The following is an 18,047-nucleotide window of genomic DNA, read 5'->3' as shown; positions in this document are numbered from 1 at the left end:
GGCTCATGCCCGTAATCCCAGCACTCTGGGAGGCCAAGGTGGGTGGATTGCTTGAGCTCAGGGGTTCAAAACCAGCCTGGGCAACATGGTGAAATCTTGTTTCTACCAAAACTACAAAAAATTAGCTAGATGTGGTGGTGCACACCTGTGGTCCCAGCTACTCAGGAGGCTGGGGCAGGAAGATCACTAGAGCCTGGGAGGCAGAGGTTGCAGTGAGCCGAGACTGTGCCACTGCACTCCAGCCTGAGCGAGACCCCATCTCAAAAAAAAAAAAAAAAAGGCCAGGCACGGTGGCTCATGCCTATAATCCCAGCACTTTGGGAGGCTGAGGCAGGCAGATCACCTGAGGTCAGGAGTTCAAGACCAGCCTGAGTAATATGGTGAAACCCCATCTCTACTAAAAATACAAAAATTAGAGCTCCCTCTCCCCTCCCCCCTCCCCCCTCTCCCCTCCCCCCTCTCCCCTCTCCCCTCTCCCCTCTTTCCACGGTCTCCCTCTGATGCCGAGCCGAAGCTGGACGGTACTGCTGCCATCTCAGCTCACTGCAACCTCCCTGCCCGATTCTCCTGCCTCAGCCTGCCGAGTGCCTGTGATTGCAGGCACGCACCGCCACGCCTGACTGGTTTTCGTATTTTTTTGGTGGAGACGGGGTTTCGATGTGTCGGCTGGGCTGGTCTCCAGCTCCTAACCGCGAGTGATCCGCCAGCCTCGGCCTCCCGAGGTGCCGGGATTGCAGACGGAGTCTCGTTAACTCAGTGCTCAATGGCGCCCAGGCTGGAGTGCAGTGGCGTGATCTCGGCTCGCTACAACCACCTCCCAGCCGCCTGCCTTGGCCTCCCTAAGTGCCGAGATTGCAGCCTCTGCCTGGCAGCCACCCCGTCTGGGAAGTGAGGAGCGTCTCCGCCTGACCGCCCATCGTCTGGGATGTGAGGAGCCCCTCTGCCTGGCTGCCCAGTCTGGAAAGTGAGGAGCGTCTCTGCCCGGCCGCCATCCCATCTAGGAAGTGAGGAGCGCCTCTTCCCGGCCGCCATCACATCTGGGAAGTGAGGAGGGTCTCTGCCTGGCCACCCATCATCTGAGATGTGGGGAGCACCTCTGCCCTGCCGCCCCGTCCGGGATGTGAGGAGCGTCTCTGCCCGGCCGCCCTGTCTGAGAAGTGAGGAGACCCTCTGCCTGGCAACCGCCCCGTCTGAGAAGTGAGGAGCCCCTCCGCCCGGCAGCCACCCCGTCTGAGAAGTGAGGAGCGTCCTCTCTCCTCGTCCGGGAGGGAGGTGGGGGGGTCAGCCCCCCGCCTGGCCAGCCGCCCCGTCCGGGAGGTGAGGGGCGTCTCTGCCCGGCTGCCCCTACCGGGAAGTGAGGAGCCCCTCTGCCCGGCCAGCCGCCTCGTCCGGGAGGGAGGTGGGGGGGTCAGCCCCCCGCCTGGCCAGCCACCCCATCCGGGAGGCGAGGGGTGCCTCTGCCCGGCCGCCCCTACTGGGAAGTGAGGAGCCCCTCTGCCTGGCCAGCCGCCCTGTCCGGGAGGGAGGTGGTGGGGTCAGCCCCCCGCCCGGCCAGCCGCCCCGTCCGGGAGGGAGGTGGGGGGGTCAGCCCCCCGCCCGGCCAGCCGCCCCGTCCGGGAGGGAGGTGGGGGGGTCAGCCCCCCGCCCGGCCAGCCGCCCCGTCCGGGAGGGAGGTGGGGGGGTCAGCCCCCCGCCCGGCCAGCCGCCCCGTCCGGGAGGGAGGTGGGAGGGTCAGCCCCCCGCCCGGCCAGCCGCCCCGTCCGGGAGGGAGGTGGGGGGGTCAGCCCCCCGCCGGGCCAGCCGCCCCGTCGGGGAAGTGAGGGGCGCCTCTGCCCGGCTGCCCCTACTGGGAAGTGAGGAGCCCCTCTGCCCGGCCAGCCGCCCTGTCCGGGAGGGAGGTGGGGGGTCAGCCCCCCGCCCGGCCAGCCGCCCCGTCCGGGAGGGAGGTGGGGGGGGTCAGCCCCCCGCCCGGCCAGCCGCCCCGTCCGGGAGGTGAGGGGCGCTTCTGCCCGGCCGCCCCTACTGGGAAGTGAGGAGCTCCTCTGCCCGGCCACCACCCCATCTGGGAGGTGTACTCAACAGCTCATTGAGAACGGGCCATGAAGACAATGGCGGTTTTGTGGAATAGAAAGGGGGGAAAGGTGGGGAAAAGATTGAGAAATCGGATGGTTGCCGTGTCTGTGTAGAAAGAGGTAGACATGGGAGACTTTTCATTTTGTTCTGTACTAAGAAAAATTCTTCTGCCTTGGGATCCTGTTGATCTGTGACCTTACCCCCAACCCTGTGCTCTCTGAAACATGTGCTGTATCCACTCAGGGTTGAATGGATTAAGGGCGGTACAAGATGTGCTTTGTTAAACAGATGCTTGAAGGCAGCATGTTCGTTAAGAGTCATCACCACTCCCTAATCTCAAGTACCCAGGGACACAAACACTGCGGAAGGCCGCAGGGTCCTCTGCCTAGGAAAACCAGAGAACTTTGTTCACTTGTTTATCTGCTGACCTTCCCTCCACTATTGTCCTGTGACCCTGCCAAATCCCCCTCTGCGAGAAACACCCAAGAATGATCAATAAAAAAGAAAATAATAATAATAATAATAATAAAATAAAAATAAACAGAATCATACAATTAAAAAAAAAATACAAAAATTAGCCGGGCATAGTGGCAGGCTCCTGTAATCCCCGCTACTCGGGACACTGAGGCAGGAGAATGGCTTGAACTGGGGAGGTGGAGGTTGCAGTGAGCTGAGATCACACCACTGCACTCCAGACTGGGCAACAGAGTGAGACCCCATCTCAAACAAAAACAAAAAGAAAAGAAATTCAAGTTGGGTTTGTGTGGCTGCCCAGCAGGTGCCCTCCCACCCCATTCACTGCAAGAATTCTTTCTGACCATCTGCCCCTGCACCCCAGCCTAGTTTTAGCTGCATGGGAACCCTTAGGAGTATGTTTAAAATGTGGACTCATGGCTGTGCCCCTGGAGACTGATGTAGAAATTTTGGGCAGTGGGGCCCTGGGCTTTTTAAAGATTCCCCAGATGTCCCGCTCTGCATCCCATCTTTCCACAGCCTAGCAGGCAGGTGCTTCTGCTTTTGGTCTAGCCTAAAGCCCTCCACCTGTGTCCCGTGCTTGCTCCAGCTGCTTCTCGCAGAAACATACAGTCCTGACTAGTGAGCTGAGATGGGGCTGTTGGGGAGCCCTGGGTGGGGGGGACTCGGGAGTGGGGAACGGCAGTAATACAGGAGCAAGAGTGAGGGCTCTGGAGGTTCAAATCCAATTCTGGTCCTGTTAATTGCTAGTTGTATATCTATGTGTGTTTTTGCTTTTTAGAGACAGGGTTGTGCTCTGATGCCCAGGCTGCAATGCAATGGCACGATCACAGCTCACTGCAGCCTCCATCTCCTGGGCTCAAGTGATCCTCCCACCTCAGCCTCCCAAGAAGCTGGGACTACAGGCACGCACAACCATGCCCAGATAATTTAAAAATTTTTTATAGAGATAGGGTTTTACCATGTCGCCCAGGCTGGTCTCAAATTCCTGGGCTCAAGGGATCTGCCCTCCTGGGCCTCCCGAAGTGCCGGGATTACAGGCATGAGCCACTGCACCTGGCTCCAAATAAATTCTTATGATCTTTCTCCTGTGGCGTGGACCAGGCTGGGGCCACTGTCTCCAGGGGACAGGGGTGGCTGGGCTGGAGCAACTAAGCAAACGCAAAGCCCCAGGAGGAACAGGCCGACACTCACCACAGAGGTCAGGTCCACGTTCTCCACCCTCCTGTCCTGCAGCAGCACGGGCTGTAGGCCGGCGACGCGGAGCTGCACCGAGGATGTGCGGTACACGAAACTCAGCAGCCAGTCTCCCCTGTGGGAGGGTAGAGAAGCATGTGAACATTAGCACCAGCCTCGGACAGCCCAAGCACAGGATGGGCCAGGCTGCCTCCTGGGGAAGCCAGGTGGGAATGGAGCTTCTGGGGGAAAACAGGGCCCCTGATTGCACGGTGGGGATGGAAGATGAAGCAGCCACAGCTGATGCTTTTGGAGCCTGGCCTGGGTGCCAGGCACGGTGTGCAGGGCTATGCACAAGCACCAGGTAGCTCCATGAAGGCGGTCTGCTTTGTTCCCAGCTGGGTCTCCAGAGCTAAGAACAGTGTCCAGCATGCAATAGAGGAATATCTGCTGAATGAATGCATGAATGAGGAATCTGGATAAAGTTCTCAAAAAGTCACCATGTGGCTCAGGAGAGCTACTCCCAGCTGGGGAAAGGTGGCTTGTCCAGGGCTCCCTGGAAAAAGAAAAGCAGAGAAGGTCCACCTGTGAGGAGGGGAGGAGCTCTGGGGTCTAGGCAACCTATCTGTGAGCTGGAGGGACCAGCTTGGCCTTCCCAGGACAGGCTCAGCCCAGGCTGCAGGTCTCCCTGCCCTCAGGCAGCAGAGGAGGCGAGGGTGGTTGTCCAGGCAGTCACAGCGCTGGGAACATTCCTCTACTTTCAGGGGTGCTGTGACCCCACTCCGTGAACCTGGCCCCAGCCACCTACACTATCCAGAAGAAATGACCTCGGACCCTCTGCTGCCCATTGCTTCAGGTGCAATGAGCACTGTCTACAGAGGACATGGTCTGAGGGGCCCCTTGAAGCAGCCTTCCCTCGCAAACCCTTGAACTGTCTTGGGATGCAGCTGGGCCATCCCAGAGCCATGCCCTTGGGCCTTGCCGCCCAGCAAGTCTGCGCACAGGCAAGCTTCTGTTCTCCCCTCTGCACCCCAGGCTCAGATCCAACTCAGCCCATTCTGCTGTCTTTTATGTGGACTAAATACATGGTGTTATTTTTGCACACTTGTTGATCTGAAAGAAGGGTCCTCCCTCACTGTAGAGGGGTAAGAATGGCTGAGAGATAGGAGGCTGGGGTTGGAATCCTGGTGGCCCTGTCTATGTGCCCTGCTGTGTGACCACAGGCAAGTCCCCCACCTGTCTGGGACACAGGGCATGGTGGTGCTCTCTAGGCTCCTCCAAGCTCTGACCCTCTGTGGTCTCTGAGCACCTGGGTTTGTGAGTGGGTACCACTCTGAAAACCCCCAGGAGGACTGGGTCCCTGAGCTAAGGGGTCCTCTACAGACTCTCCTGCTGTGTCCCGAAGTGAGATCATCCGTCCCTAACTCCTTCCCCACTGTCATCTGCCCAGTCCTTCAAGTAGAAACCAATGTCTTGGGTGCCTCCTCCCTATGGCCAACGTATCAGAGTCCTCCCAATTCCTCCCCCCCTCTCCCCTCCAATACCTGCCCCTTGTGGTCAAGCCCTGAGAGCAGGCAATCCTCCCTCCCCGCCCCATGGATGAATGCAACGGCCTCCTCACCGCACTCCCTGCTCCTGGCCTCACCTATCTTGAGCCACTGGAGTCTTCCTAAAACACCCATCTGACCACTGTGCTCCCTTAGAAGCAGACAGACCATGGCTCTCCATTACCTATGGGCTTGCTCATCTAGACAATTCCTTCAGTCTCTCCAGAGAGCAATGCTTTCAGGTACTGATGATTATCCTAATATTGAGGGTCCAAGAAGCACCGTCTAAGAATGGATGGTTGCAGGGCGCGGTGGCTCACGCCTGTAATCCCAGCATTTTGGGAGGCTGAGGTGGGAGGATTGCTTGGGCCCAGGCATTTGAGACCAGCCTAGGCAACACAGGGAGACCCCATCTCTACAAAACACACAAAAATTAGCTGGGCGTGGTGGTGTGTGCCTGTGGTCCCAGCTACTTGGGAGGCTGAGGCAGGAGGATCATCTAAGCCCAAGGCAGTTGAGGCTGCAGTGAGCCACGGTTGTACCACTGCACTTCAGCCTGGGCAACAGAGTGAGACCTTGTCTCAAAAAACAAAAAACAAAAAACTAAAATAAAAAAAAATTTAAAAAAAAGGATGGCTAGAGGGAGAAAAGGGAGATCAATTCAAGTTATTTTATTGAACTATTTATAAGAATCCAGTGCATCAAATACTGGATATGAGGATGGTCAGGAAATGTTTCCAATACAGCTGGGTATAAATGAGCAAAGATAGCATCATTCCTCCAAAATTATTTCTGTTGTAATTATGACAACATTTTAGTTAAACTGTGAATTACATGTATTTATACACATGTAGGGGCAGAACAGGAACACAGATTAGAAGGTTCTGTACCCTCTCACTGTGCTGAGCAAACCATGGGCCTTCACTGGCATTCAAGACCTTCTCCACCCGGCTCTGGACCATACAGAGACAGGTTCATTTCCTGCCTTGTCAATTATGAGCTGTGTGACCTTGGACAGGTTGCTTGACCTTTCTGAGCCTCAGTCTCCTCAGGTTATCTTAGCTTTCAGCATTGGCGGGAGCATTAACTGAGGGGGGACATGTATACACAGGTGTTCAGGGAGCCTCAGGCATGACTATTAGCGCCTGTGCTAGATGTGTGTGTGCTGTGCCGCCTCTCTCTGGTTCAGTCTGTGCTTCCGGTCTCTGATGGGTACCTATAGCCATCCTTTCAAAATTCACCTTGGACATCCCCTCCTCCAGGGAGTGCCCCTGGGCCTCTCCACCCAGTACTATATATATACGTTTTGAGACAGGGTCTTGCTCTGTTGCTCAGGCTGGAGTGCAGTGGCACGATCTTGGCTCACTGCAGCCTCTGCCTCCTGGGCTCAAGCCATCCTCCGACCTCAGCCTCCCAAGTAGCTGGGACTACAGGTGTGCATCACCATGCCTGGCTAATTTTTGTATTTTTTTGTTTTTGTTTTTGAGACATAGTCTCGCTCTGTTGCCCAGGCTGGAATGCAGTGGCACGATCTTGGCTCACTGCAGCCTCTGCCTCCTAGGGTCAAGCCATCCTCCCATCTCAGCCTCCCAAGTAGCTGGGACTACAGGCATGAGCCACCATGCCTGGTTAACTTTTGTATTTTTTTTGAGACATAGTCTCGCTCTGTTGCTCAGGCTGGAGTGCAGTTGCATGATCTTGGCTCATTGTACCCTCTGTCTCCTGGGCTCAAGCCATCCTCCCACCTCAGCTTCCCAAGTAGCTGGGAATACAGGTGTGCACCACCATGCCTGGCTAATTTTTGTATTTTTTTTTTTTTTGTGGAGACAGGTTTTGCCATGTTGTTCAGGCTGGTCTTGAACTCCTTCCTGGGCTCAAGTGATCCTCCTGCCTTGGCCTCCCAAAGTGCTGGGATTACAGGTGTGAGCCACTGTGCCTGTCCTCCATCCAAAATGATTAATCATTCACCCCTTGTGTGCCTGATACTTCTTCCTTTTATGATGTTTGCCACACATCTCCTGTGTTTCCCCTTTTCTAGAAAAGCAGAGAGCTCCCTGAGGGCAGGCCTGTGCCTTAGTCATCCCTGTATCCTGAGCTGAACCGGGAACTCGCTGCCACTCTCTCCCAGGCCCTCCAGCCAATGCTGATGTGCAAGCCCCAGGATGAACAACTGCCACCTGCTGAAGGCAGACATGGCTCACTCACAAGGCCTCAAGCCACCTGTGGGCAGGGGTCCTCCCTGCTCCTTCTTCTGTCATCCCTTACTCACACGGCACCTGAGGCAGAGCCCACAGGGTGGCCTCTTGTCCCGGGTTACAAGGAGCCCGCCTGAGGACTCAGAATGTAGCCCTCTCACGGTGGGGTGAGACAGGCCTGAGCTCATATCCTGGGTCTGCCTGTGGGTCCCTGGGCAAGTCACTTGCCCCTTTTTGAGTTTCACTTCCTCAGGGATGTGACAGGCAGCAGTGCTATCACCCCAGCTAGCTTCCAGAAGGTTCGTGAATAGCCCAGGTAAGGGAGTGGATTTACAAAGAGCTTTATTCATGTAAATTACACATGAGTAAACTTGTGTAGTTGGGTAGGGTTGGCCTGAATCCCCATCCCTCTTACCCTCCATGTTTATGTTCTCAGCAACTAAAAGGCCTTTGGAGGCCAAGAATCTGAACTCCTGGCTGATGCTTAATTTAACCAAAGAACTACAGTTGTTTTGATCTACACTCTCTCTCCCCTTCCCTCCTTCCCTTTCTTCTTCCTTCTCTTTCTCCTTTCTCTCCATAAAGAGATGGCCCAGGGTCTCACAAAATAATTGAAAACCAAGTTATGCACCTCAGGTTCTCAACAGAACAGATGGGTTTAATAAGATTTTGCTGTGTTCCCACTGCACACATGCAATTTTAATTCTTTCCCTTTGCTGTTTATAAAAAGTACTAAAAAATCATGTGCGGCGGGGTGCAGTGGCTCACGCCTGTAATCCCAGCACTTTGGGAGGCTGAGACGGGTGGATCACGAGGTCAGGAGATTGAGACCATCCTGGCTAACACGGTGAAACCCCATCTCTACTAAAAATACAATAAATTAGCCGGGCGTGGTGGCGTGTGCCTGTAGTCCCAGCTACTCGGGAGGCTGAGGAAGGAGAATGGCATGAACCTGGGGGGTGGAGCTTGCAGTGAGCTGAGATTGCAACACTGCACTCCAGCCTGGGTGACAATGTGAGACTCCGTTTCAAAAAAAAAAAAAAAAAAAAAAGGCATGTGCTATGTGAGTATGCCAAGTAATAAACGTTATAACTGTTATCATTTATTGGGCACCTACTAAGTGCCAGTTCTTCTGCTTCATAATGTCATTTAATCTTCCCAGAACCTCTGTACAGGAGGGACTATTATTCCTATTTTATAGGTGGGGACACTGAATTCAGGGAAGTTGTTTGTCTAAACCCATTCAAAAGGTAAATGGCAGAGGCAAGATTTTAACCTAGGACTGTCTTGCATCAAAGTCTTTGTCCATTCCTTATCTTTTTCATATATATATATATATATATATATATATTTTGAGATGGAGTCTTGCTCTTGTTGCCCAGGCTGGAGTACAGTGGTGCGATCTTAGCTCACTGCAACCTCCGCCTCCCAGGTTCAAGCGATTGTCCTGCCTCAGCCTCCCACCATGCTGCCTGGCCTACGTTTGGTGCTCACTGAATTTGCTGAATGAATATCCCAAGTGATTGACAATGATGAATGAAAAAAATGGTGACATCACCTGTCATTCACAAAGCATGTATGTACCATGCACACACATACACACATGTACACATGGACAATCATGTGCACGAGCATGTACATACATGCAAACACACACACGTTCAGCTCTGTAAATCCTTCAAGCATCATCACAACTCTGAGGGCAGTTGCTACCAGTATCCCTCTTTTACTGATGGAGAAACGAAGGTGGGCCTCAGAACCCAGGCCTGTGTGCTTCCAAATCAAGAGCCTTAAACCCTGTTGCTCTGAAAACGCGTTTGCTTCATCCAGAGGCTGGATGGACGGGGATTCTTCTCAGGCCAATCTTAGAGGGCTCAGTTTTGGGTTTCATCTTCCCTCCTGCCCCAAAGTCTGAGTCACAGCTTTGGCTGAAACCCCGCAGGTCCTCCTTCTCAAACCCCAAAGGGTTGCTTCCTTTCTAGCCCTGCAGCCGCCAGCCTTCACGGGCCCCCTCCTCTGGCTGGAGGAGCTGTCACCCTGTTTGGGTACAGGCTCCTGCACGCTGTCGGCCTCCTGTTCTAGCACCCTGCCCTACCTCCAAGGCAGCACTCAGAAAGCTCAGCCTAGGCCCCTCCAGCCCCTCCCTCCACCACCAAAGACTAACACAGAAGCCTCTCAGACCTTGTTCAAAGACCTCCCTGTGGCCCAATCTTTGTTTTTCAGTCTGTGTTCCACTCGCCCATGTCCCTTCCCCCAGCTCCAACCAGGCCAAGCCGCCCCAGACTCTCCTGTCATCCTGCTGCTCTCAGGCCTGACACAGAAACATCTTCTCAGAATTCCCCCTTCTGTCCATCATGCTACTGGAGGGCCGCTTCCCAGATCAGATCACCAGGCCTGGGCCTGCTCCTAACAGGGCCGGTGCCCGGCCGGTTCCTGGGATCTTCCAGCACAGGGATTAGGTCTCAAATATGTGTCCCCAACACAGAGCCTGGGCATACTAAGTGCTCCGTAAGCATTGTCACTTCCCCGCTGGCACGAGGTTTGGACAGACCTGCAGTAGCCGTTGATGATCCTCCCGGACACCACCTTCCGGAAAGGCTCCCAATGCTTGGCTTCTCCCTCCACAGGCGCACCCAGCAGGATGACGTCCTCGATGATTCCTTGGCAATCTGGCAAAAGACCCCAGAAAAGGCCGTCAGTGTCCCTGGCCACAGTGGGTGCTGGGAGGGACTCCAACAGCAGTGGAGGAGATGAATGTCACACACATACACATGCACACACGTGAACGTGGACAATCATGTGCAAATGTGCATGTACACACATGCAAACACACAAACACATGCATGGATAGGCATGGAGGCTTCTACCTACTGAGTTCCAGAACCTGAATCAAGCCTCTTATATGTCTAATCTATTCCTTCAAAGGATCATTACACCATTTTATCTATTTTATTTTATTAATTATTTATTTTTTGAGGTGGAGTCTCACTCTGTTGCCCAGGCTGGAGTGCAGTGGCATGATCTCAGCTCACTGCAACCTCCGCCTCCTGGGTTCAAGCGATTCTCCTGTCTCAGTCTCCCAAGTAGCTGGGATTACAGGCACGTGCCACCATGCCCGGCTAATTTTTTGTATTTTTAGTAGAGATGGGGTTTTACCATGTTGGCCAGTCTGGTCTCCAACTCCTGACCTCAGGTGATCCACCCGCCTTGGCCTCCCAAAGTACTGGGATTACAAGCGTGAGCCACCGCAGCCAGCCTCATTTTCCCCATTTTAGAGTTAAGGAAAACCAAAGATATCTGCAAGATCACATGGCTAATAAGTTCCAACACAGCCTGGGTTGGAACCCAGGTCTCTCTCCACCACCCACGAAGCTCACACCAGCCGTGGACTATGGATGGATGTCTTCCTTTAGAAGAGACTAACGGGCCCCGCATCATCTTGCATGCCAGGTGGGAGACACCAATATCTTCCTCTGCAAAAGGTTCCCTGGGACCTGTGCAGACTGGTGGGAAGAGGCGGGTGAAGAGGAGATGGGGCGAGTAGGTCCTGGGGTCAGGGAGTGCACTCGTCCGCTGCATCGATCTAATGATTTAGGAAATATTTCAGGTCAGGGCTATTCAAAGTGCAGTCTGGGCTGGGGGCGGTGGTTCACCTAGTGTTGGTAATCTCAGCATTTTGGGAAGCCGAGGCATAAGGATCGCTTCAGCCCAGGAGTTTAAGACCAGCTTGGGCAACATAGTGAGACCCTTGTCTTTTATTTATTTATTTTTTTGAGACAGAGTCTCGCTCTGTAGCCCAGGCTGGAGTGCAGTGGCGCGATCTCGGCTCACTGCAAGCTCCGCCTCCCGGGTTCACAGCATTCTCCTGCCTCAGTCTCCCGAGTAGCTGGGACTATAGGTGCCCGCCACCACACCCGGCTAATCTTTTGTATTTTTAGTAGAGACAGGGTTTCACTGTGTTAGCCAGGATGGTCCCGATCTCCTGACCTCGTGATCTGCCCGCCTCGGCCTCCCAAAGTGCTGGGATTACAGGCGTGAGCCACTGTGCCTGGCCGAGACTCTTGTCTTTACAAAAAAAAAAAAAAAAAAAAGTCAGGGCCCGGCACAGTCGCTTATGCCTGTAATCCCAGCATTTTGGGAAGCCAAGGTGGGTGGATCACTTAAGGCCAGGATTTAGAGACTAGCCTTGCCAACATGGCAAAATCCTGTCTCTACTAAAAATACAAAAATTAGCTGGGTGTGGTGGCAAAAGCCTGTAATTCCAGCTATTTGGGAGGCTGAGGCGTGAAAATTGCTTGAGCCCGGAGGCAGAGGTTGCAGTGAGCTGAGAATGGGCCACTGCACTCCAGCCTGGGCCACAGATTGAGATTCTGTCTCAAAAAGAAAGAAAATTTAGCTGGGTGTGGTGGTGCACACCTATAGTCCCAGCTACAGCTACTTGGGAGGCTGAGGCAGGGAGATTGCTTGAGCCCAGGAGTTTGAGGCCACAGTGAGCTATGATCACACCACTGCACACCAGCCTGGGTGACAGAGGCAGATCTTGTCTCAAAACAAACAAGCAAACAAACACCAAAGTGCAATCCAATTGTTCTGTAAGTACAGAAATAGAGAAGCAACATGTCTTTTAAAATCTTGCTGCAGATTGGAAACCAGTAGTTCCCAGATGGGCATGTGGACCAGGCTTGGAGAAACACTGCTCTGGACAAACAAGAGGTGCAAATGCACCCCTCCCTCAGCCTCTATCCCATCCTCTGCTTTATTTTTCTCCTTGTCACAGATTATTGTCTATCATCTGTCTCCTCCTCTAACATGGAGGTTCAATGAGGGCAGGCACTCCAGTGCCTTATTCACAGCAGTGTGGCAGGGCCCAGAACAGCACCGGTTACAGATTTGGTGCTCAATAAAGATCTGAATGAATGAATGAATTAGTAAATAAATGTCTGTCTGTATCAGGAAAACCAGTTTACAGGCTTTGACATCAGGTTCAAATCCCAGCTTAGCCACTTCCGAGCTATGTGACTTGAACCAAATCATGTAACTTCTCCAAGCCTAAAAGAGGATGATGATGCTGGCCTTATAGGGCCTTTATGAGGATTAAGTCACCTGGGAAAAACCCCAGCATAGTGAATGCACAGTGGGAGTTCGTGCGCCCCACTGGCCTGTCTGGCCCCCTGTCTCCCCCTTGTGGCACTCTCTTCCCTTCCCTTCCCTTTTTCTTTCCCTTCCCTTCCCTTCCCTTCCCTGCCTTCCTTCCTTCCTGCCTTCCTTCCCTCCTTCTCTCCTTTCTTTCCTTTCTCCCTCCCTCCTTTCTTTCCTTTCTCCCTCCCTCCTTCTTTTCTTTTCTTTCTTTCTCTTTTCTTCTTCTTCTTTTTTTTTTTTTTGACAGAGTCTCACTCTCACCCAGGCTAGAGTGCAGTGGTGCAATCTTGGCTCACTGCAACTTCCACCCCCAGGTTCAAGCGATCCTCCTGCCTCAGCCTCCCAAGTAGCTGGGACTACAGGCATGCACCACCATGCCTGGCTAATTTTTGTATTTTTAGTACAGATGGGGTTTCACCATGTTGGCCAGGCTGGACTCAAACTCCCGACCTCAGGTGATCCATCTGCCTCGGCCTCCCAAAGTGCTGGGATTACAGGCATGAACCACCACGCCCGTCCAGCTCTTTCTTATGGTCTGAGTTCCCTCACACACCAGGAAGCCGCACACTCAGTTCCTTGCTGGGAAATGTTCCCGGCTGGGACAGCTTCAACCAGTTCTGCTACTCTTTTGCTGAGTGACACAGGACAGACAGACACAGACAGAGACAGCTTCCTCTCTCTGGGCTCCAGTTTCTAACCAGAGTGCTTTCAGTGGTTTTCCTTTTGGGCTTCCATGTCAGAGTTTGTCTGAATACAGGGTTCCAGGCTGATAAGAGTTTGAAAACCCTTGTAGTACCAAGCTCTCTGAGTTCCCCTCTGGCTCTGAGGTTAAAAGACTCCATAGCACAGAACTCTGATTTTGCTCCTTTTGTTTCCAGGACAATGATAATCTGGCAGAAGAATTTAAAACTTCAGTAAGCTGACAGTTTGTGGTGAATAGCAAGGATGGCTCAGATATCCCTCCAACATAAAGGCTACTTCAGGTGCTTTTGTTGTTGGCAAGGCTGTTGCTGAAAAGGCCCTTAGAGATCAACGCGATTTCCCTTGGAAGACGAGGAAACAGGGTCAGAGAGGGGATGGGGCTTGCCCAAGGTCACACAGCCAATGAGAATAAGCCTGGGAGCAGAACGCAGACTGCACGCAGAGCTGCTGGTCCCTGGGGCCTTTCTCTCTGCTGTCTGCAATAACAACGTGCACAGTGATCATATGCGGGTTAACGTTGCTCCTACAGTGCCAAATGGTTGTGGACCCAGGGATAACCATGAGCTCAGCAGCTTTCTCTGGGGGCCGGCCATTCAGGGCGCCTTCTCTGCCCGGCAGAGTCTGCCCTGCTAAGAGCTGGGGCTGCTTTTCGAGCCTTGGTGCGGCTGCCTGCAGGGCTGGGACACCTTGTGGCCAGCGGTGGTAATAGCAGCATTCCTGAGCCACAGTCAGGATCCACGGACAGCTGAGCTTCAGGAAAACCTAAAAAGGGAGCTGCCTGTGACCTTGAACTGAGACTCGTAGTTGAACCCCATAAAATAGTCCTGAGCACAGCCAAACCAAGCTGGCAACACATTTACCCATCTCTGAAGCTGGGCTGGCAGCTGCCTAGCTGGGCCCCTCCCCCTTTCCTCCTTAGACCACTGCCACGCCCAGATGTACCCTTAGATTTTAAAGATTTGCTCTCCGCGTGGCTGCTGACCTGGAGATAAGCTACGTGGCAGGCTCTCAGCAATGCATGGTGTTAGCTAAGGGCGGTTGGCAAGAACCACCTTAGACCAGGGGTGTCCAATCTTTTGGCTTCCGTGGGCCACATTGGAAGAACTGACTTGAGCCACACATAAAATACACTAACACTAGGCGGGCACCGTGGCTCACACCTGTAATCCCAGCACTTTGGGAGGCTGAGGCGGATGGATCACCTGAGGTCAGGAGTTTGAGACCAGCCTGGCCAACATGGCAAAAACCCGTCTCTACTAAAAATACAAAAATTAGCCAGGCGTGGTGGTGGGTGCCTGTAGTCCCAGCTACTCGGAAGGCTGAGGGTAGGGGAATCGCTTGAACCCAGGAGGCGGAGATTGCAGTGAGCTAAGATGGTACCACTGCACTCCAGCCTGGGCGACAGACTCCATCTCAAAAATAAATAAATAAATAAATAAACAAATAAATAAAAATAAATTAACACAATAGTCGATGAGATAAAAAAATAAAAAAAATTGCAAAAAAAAAAAAACAACTCATAATGTTTTAGAAACGTTACTAATTTGTGTTGAGCTGCATTCAAAGCCATCCTGGGTGGCATGTGGCCAGCAGGCCACTGGTTGGACAAGCTTGCCTTAGACCCACCCAAGGTAGATATGGATAGGCAGTCAGAGCCCATTACCACCTGACTGTTCCTAGAACGGGATGGTGTAGGAGGGGAAACCTATTTAGGTTAGGAAAAAGACGATACTGGCTGCTGTCATAGCTGCTGGAAAGGAAAAAAAAAAAAAAACAGTCAAAATCCACTGTTTGGTTCAAAACCTTATAATACTAGAATAATTCAGCCTTCCAGGTAAACTATGGAAAATCCTCACTCGGGTACCACTTTTTAATTTAATTTAAATTTTGAGACAGGGTCTCCCTCTGTTGCCCAGGCTGGAGTGCTGTGGCGCAATTGTGGCTCACTGCAGCCTCGACCCCACAGGCTCAAGTGATTCTCCTACCTCTGCCTCCCAAGTAGCTGGGACTACAGGTGTCTGTCATCATCACACCTGGCTGATTTGTTAAATTTTAGTAGAGATGAGGCCTTGCTATGTTGCCCAGGCTGGTCTCAAACTCCTGGACTCAGGTAATCCTCCCACCTTAGCCTCCTAAAGTGCTGGGATTTACAAGAGTGAGCCACCGCATCTGGCCCAGGTACCACTTGCAGTGTCAAGCAAGTCCCTTCCACAGGGACAGAAAATCCTTCAGATCATCATGTGGATTCAGTGTAGAATGCCCCCAGTTTTCAAGACCAACAAAAGAAACTGAGATTTAAACATTTCAATAATAATGGATATGAGAAGACCTCACTGCCCTTTCACTGCATGGACAATGAGTGTTTGCTGAAACATGTTTGGGATTTATTCCTACCGCTACCATCAGCTTTTCTTCTTGTAAATTTTCAAGACATTAGGAGAGCCCTATATAGCTTTAGAAATATTCAGACTTTTTATGTAAAAGAGGGCAGGGATTAACTTCAAGTTCAGGAGTCGAGTCATAGACATGTAGAGCGTTTATGCTTGCATTTCTCATTTTTAAACAGTTCTCGCTAAGTTATTAACATCCTATTTTTACTGTGAGAGCTGAAGGCCTTTCATCCGATTATAACTTTGGCATTAAGGCAGTTCCAAACCTGCAGTGGTTGGAAAAGCTTCATCAGTCATGTCTTTACCCCTCAGCTCTTAGAACTTATTGTCATTCACATGTGCCGTGAAAAAAAATGTTTCTTTCCAACACTTTCTTTGCCTCTACCTCTTATTGCTATTTTAAACACAGGAGCCCAGCTGATCACTTTACATTCTAAGTCACAGGCATGAGATGTCTTTTTAGATTGATGGAAATGTTCTAAAATTGGATTTGGTGATGATTGCACAGCTCTATATATGTCCTAAAAATCATTAAATTGTGCATTTAAAATGGGTGGGTCTTGTGGTACATAAATTATACTGCAGTGAAGTCAGATCATGTCACCTTTGTGCTTAAAAACCTCCAGGGGACCCATCTCTCATGGAGTCAAAGTTAAAGTCATTGCAATGGCCTCGAAGCCCTGCCTGACCTTCCCTTCATTCTCTGTGCTCCAGCCACACTGGCCTTGCTGTTCCCTCTTTGAAATGGTTTGGACGTTTGTCCCCTCCAGATTTCATGCTGAAATGTGATGTGGGGCCTGGTGGGAGCTGTTTGGGTCATGGGGGTGGATCCTTCATAAATGGCTTGGTGCCCTTCTCTTGGTGATGGGTGAGATCTCAGTTTATTAGTTCACGAAAGATCTGATTACTTAGAGACTGGCAGCTGGGCACGGTGGCTCACACCTGTATTCCCAGTGCTTTGGGAGGCCAAGGTCGGTGGATTGCTTGAGGCCAGCAGTTTGAGACCAGTCTGGCCAACATGGCAAAACCCAGTCTCTACTAAAAACACAAAAATTATCCCGGGGTGGTGGCACATGCCTGTAATCCCAACTTCTTGGGAGGCTGAGGCAGGAGAATCACTTGAACCTGGGAGGCGGAGGTTGCAGTGAGCCGAGATCGTACCACTGTACTCCAGCCTGGGCAACAAGAGTGAGACTCTATCTCAAAATATATATAACCCCTCGAAGTCTGCCTGGGCACATGCCACATGCAGGTTTAGGTGCATGCCTAGCCTTCTCGGTTGTATTAGTCCATTTTCACACTGCTAGAAACACCTACCTGAGACTGGGTAATTTATGAAGAAGAGAGGTTTAATTGACTCACAGTTCCACAGGCTTAACAGGAAGCATGACTGGGAGGCCTCAGGAAACTTACAATCATGGCGGAAGGTGAAGGGGAAGCAAGCTTGTCTTCCCATGGTGGAGCAGGAGAGAGAGTGAAGGGGAAGTGTGACACACCTTTAAGCAACCAGATCTCGTGAGAACTCACTATCATGAGAACAGCATGGGGAAATCTGTCACTATAATCCAATCACCAATCGCCTCCCACCAGGCCTCTCCTTCAACACAGAGGGATTACAACGCCACATGAGATTTGGGTGGGGACACAGAGCCAAACCATATCAGTTGTATAAGGGTAAACAATTCTACTCTGGGGGTTTGGGACAGCCTAGTTTTGTTAGAGGCTATTGTAGGGAAGCCTACGATGGTACTGTCACATGCTGAACCATTCTGAATGCTTCCAGACAGCATCCTCAGGAGAGGAAACAGAAAGTTCAAAGGTCAAAGACCCCCAGAATTTAGATAATTCAGTTTCTATCTTGTGAATTGCTCTTGTCATGTTTTCAGCAGCTCACACTGGACTCCTGAGATGGTGCTTTACCACTTGGTACCCCTAAAAGTCTGGGAATTATCTTAGCTTTTTTTTAAAAAAAAATACATAAATAAATAAAAAAAAAACCCAAGAGCTGAGAATGGACAGCTTCATCACAGCAGCAAACTTCAGCTCACACTAGAGCCTTGATCTCAAAAATTGTGTTTAAATTAAGTTTTTTGTGAAACTAAACATTCTTAAAATGCACAAAGCGGGGCCAGCCCTTCCAAAGGGCCCCACAGAGAACACTTTCGGACAGTGTGGGGCCTTTGCCAGCGGGAATCAGGTGAAGGTCCCAGCTTCACCTTTGTCATTTCCCCCTTTCCACACAGTGAGCTTCCTTAAAGTGAGGCAAACCCTCGCAGAGCTTTCTGTTATCCCAGGGCCTGCTCCTTTAGCTGCCACTCAGAAATCTCATCAAACAGCTGGGAAGGCAGCAC

At 51.8% G+C, this 18,047-nt stretch overlaps 1 protein-coding gene across 9 annotated transcripts in view; it reads right to left on the bottom strand.

The window, feature by feature from the left end:
- Positions 1-18,047, bottom strand: part of TMCO4 (transmembrane and coiled-coil domains 4) — a 121,670-nt gene that overhangs the window by 10,666 nt on the left and 92,957 nt on the right. For all 9 annotated transcript variants that reach the window (XM_063785412.1, XM_054680208.2, XM_054680210.2 and 6 more), the window contains 2 exons: positions 10,017-10,134; positions 3,742-3,859 (listed from right to left, as the gene is read on the bottom strand). In XM_063785412.1, the coding sequence (XP_063641482.1) occupies positions 3,742-3,859; positions 10,017-10,134 (236 nt within the window). The remainder of the gene's footprint in view (positions 1-3,741; positions 3,860-10,016; positions 10,135-18,047) is intronic.

Source organism: Pan troglodytes, chromosome 1, assembly GCF_028858775.2.
Source record: "Pan troglodytes isolate AG18354 chromosome 1, NHGRI_mPanTro3-v2.0_pri, whole genome shotgun sequence".
Taxonomy (NCBI): domain Eukaryota; kingdom Metazoa; phylum Chordata; class Mammalia; order Primates; family Hominidae; genus Pan; species Pan troglodytes.
This window is presented reverse-complemented; position numbering and strand designations above follow the sequence as displayed.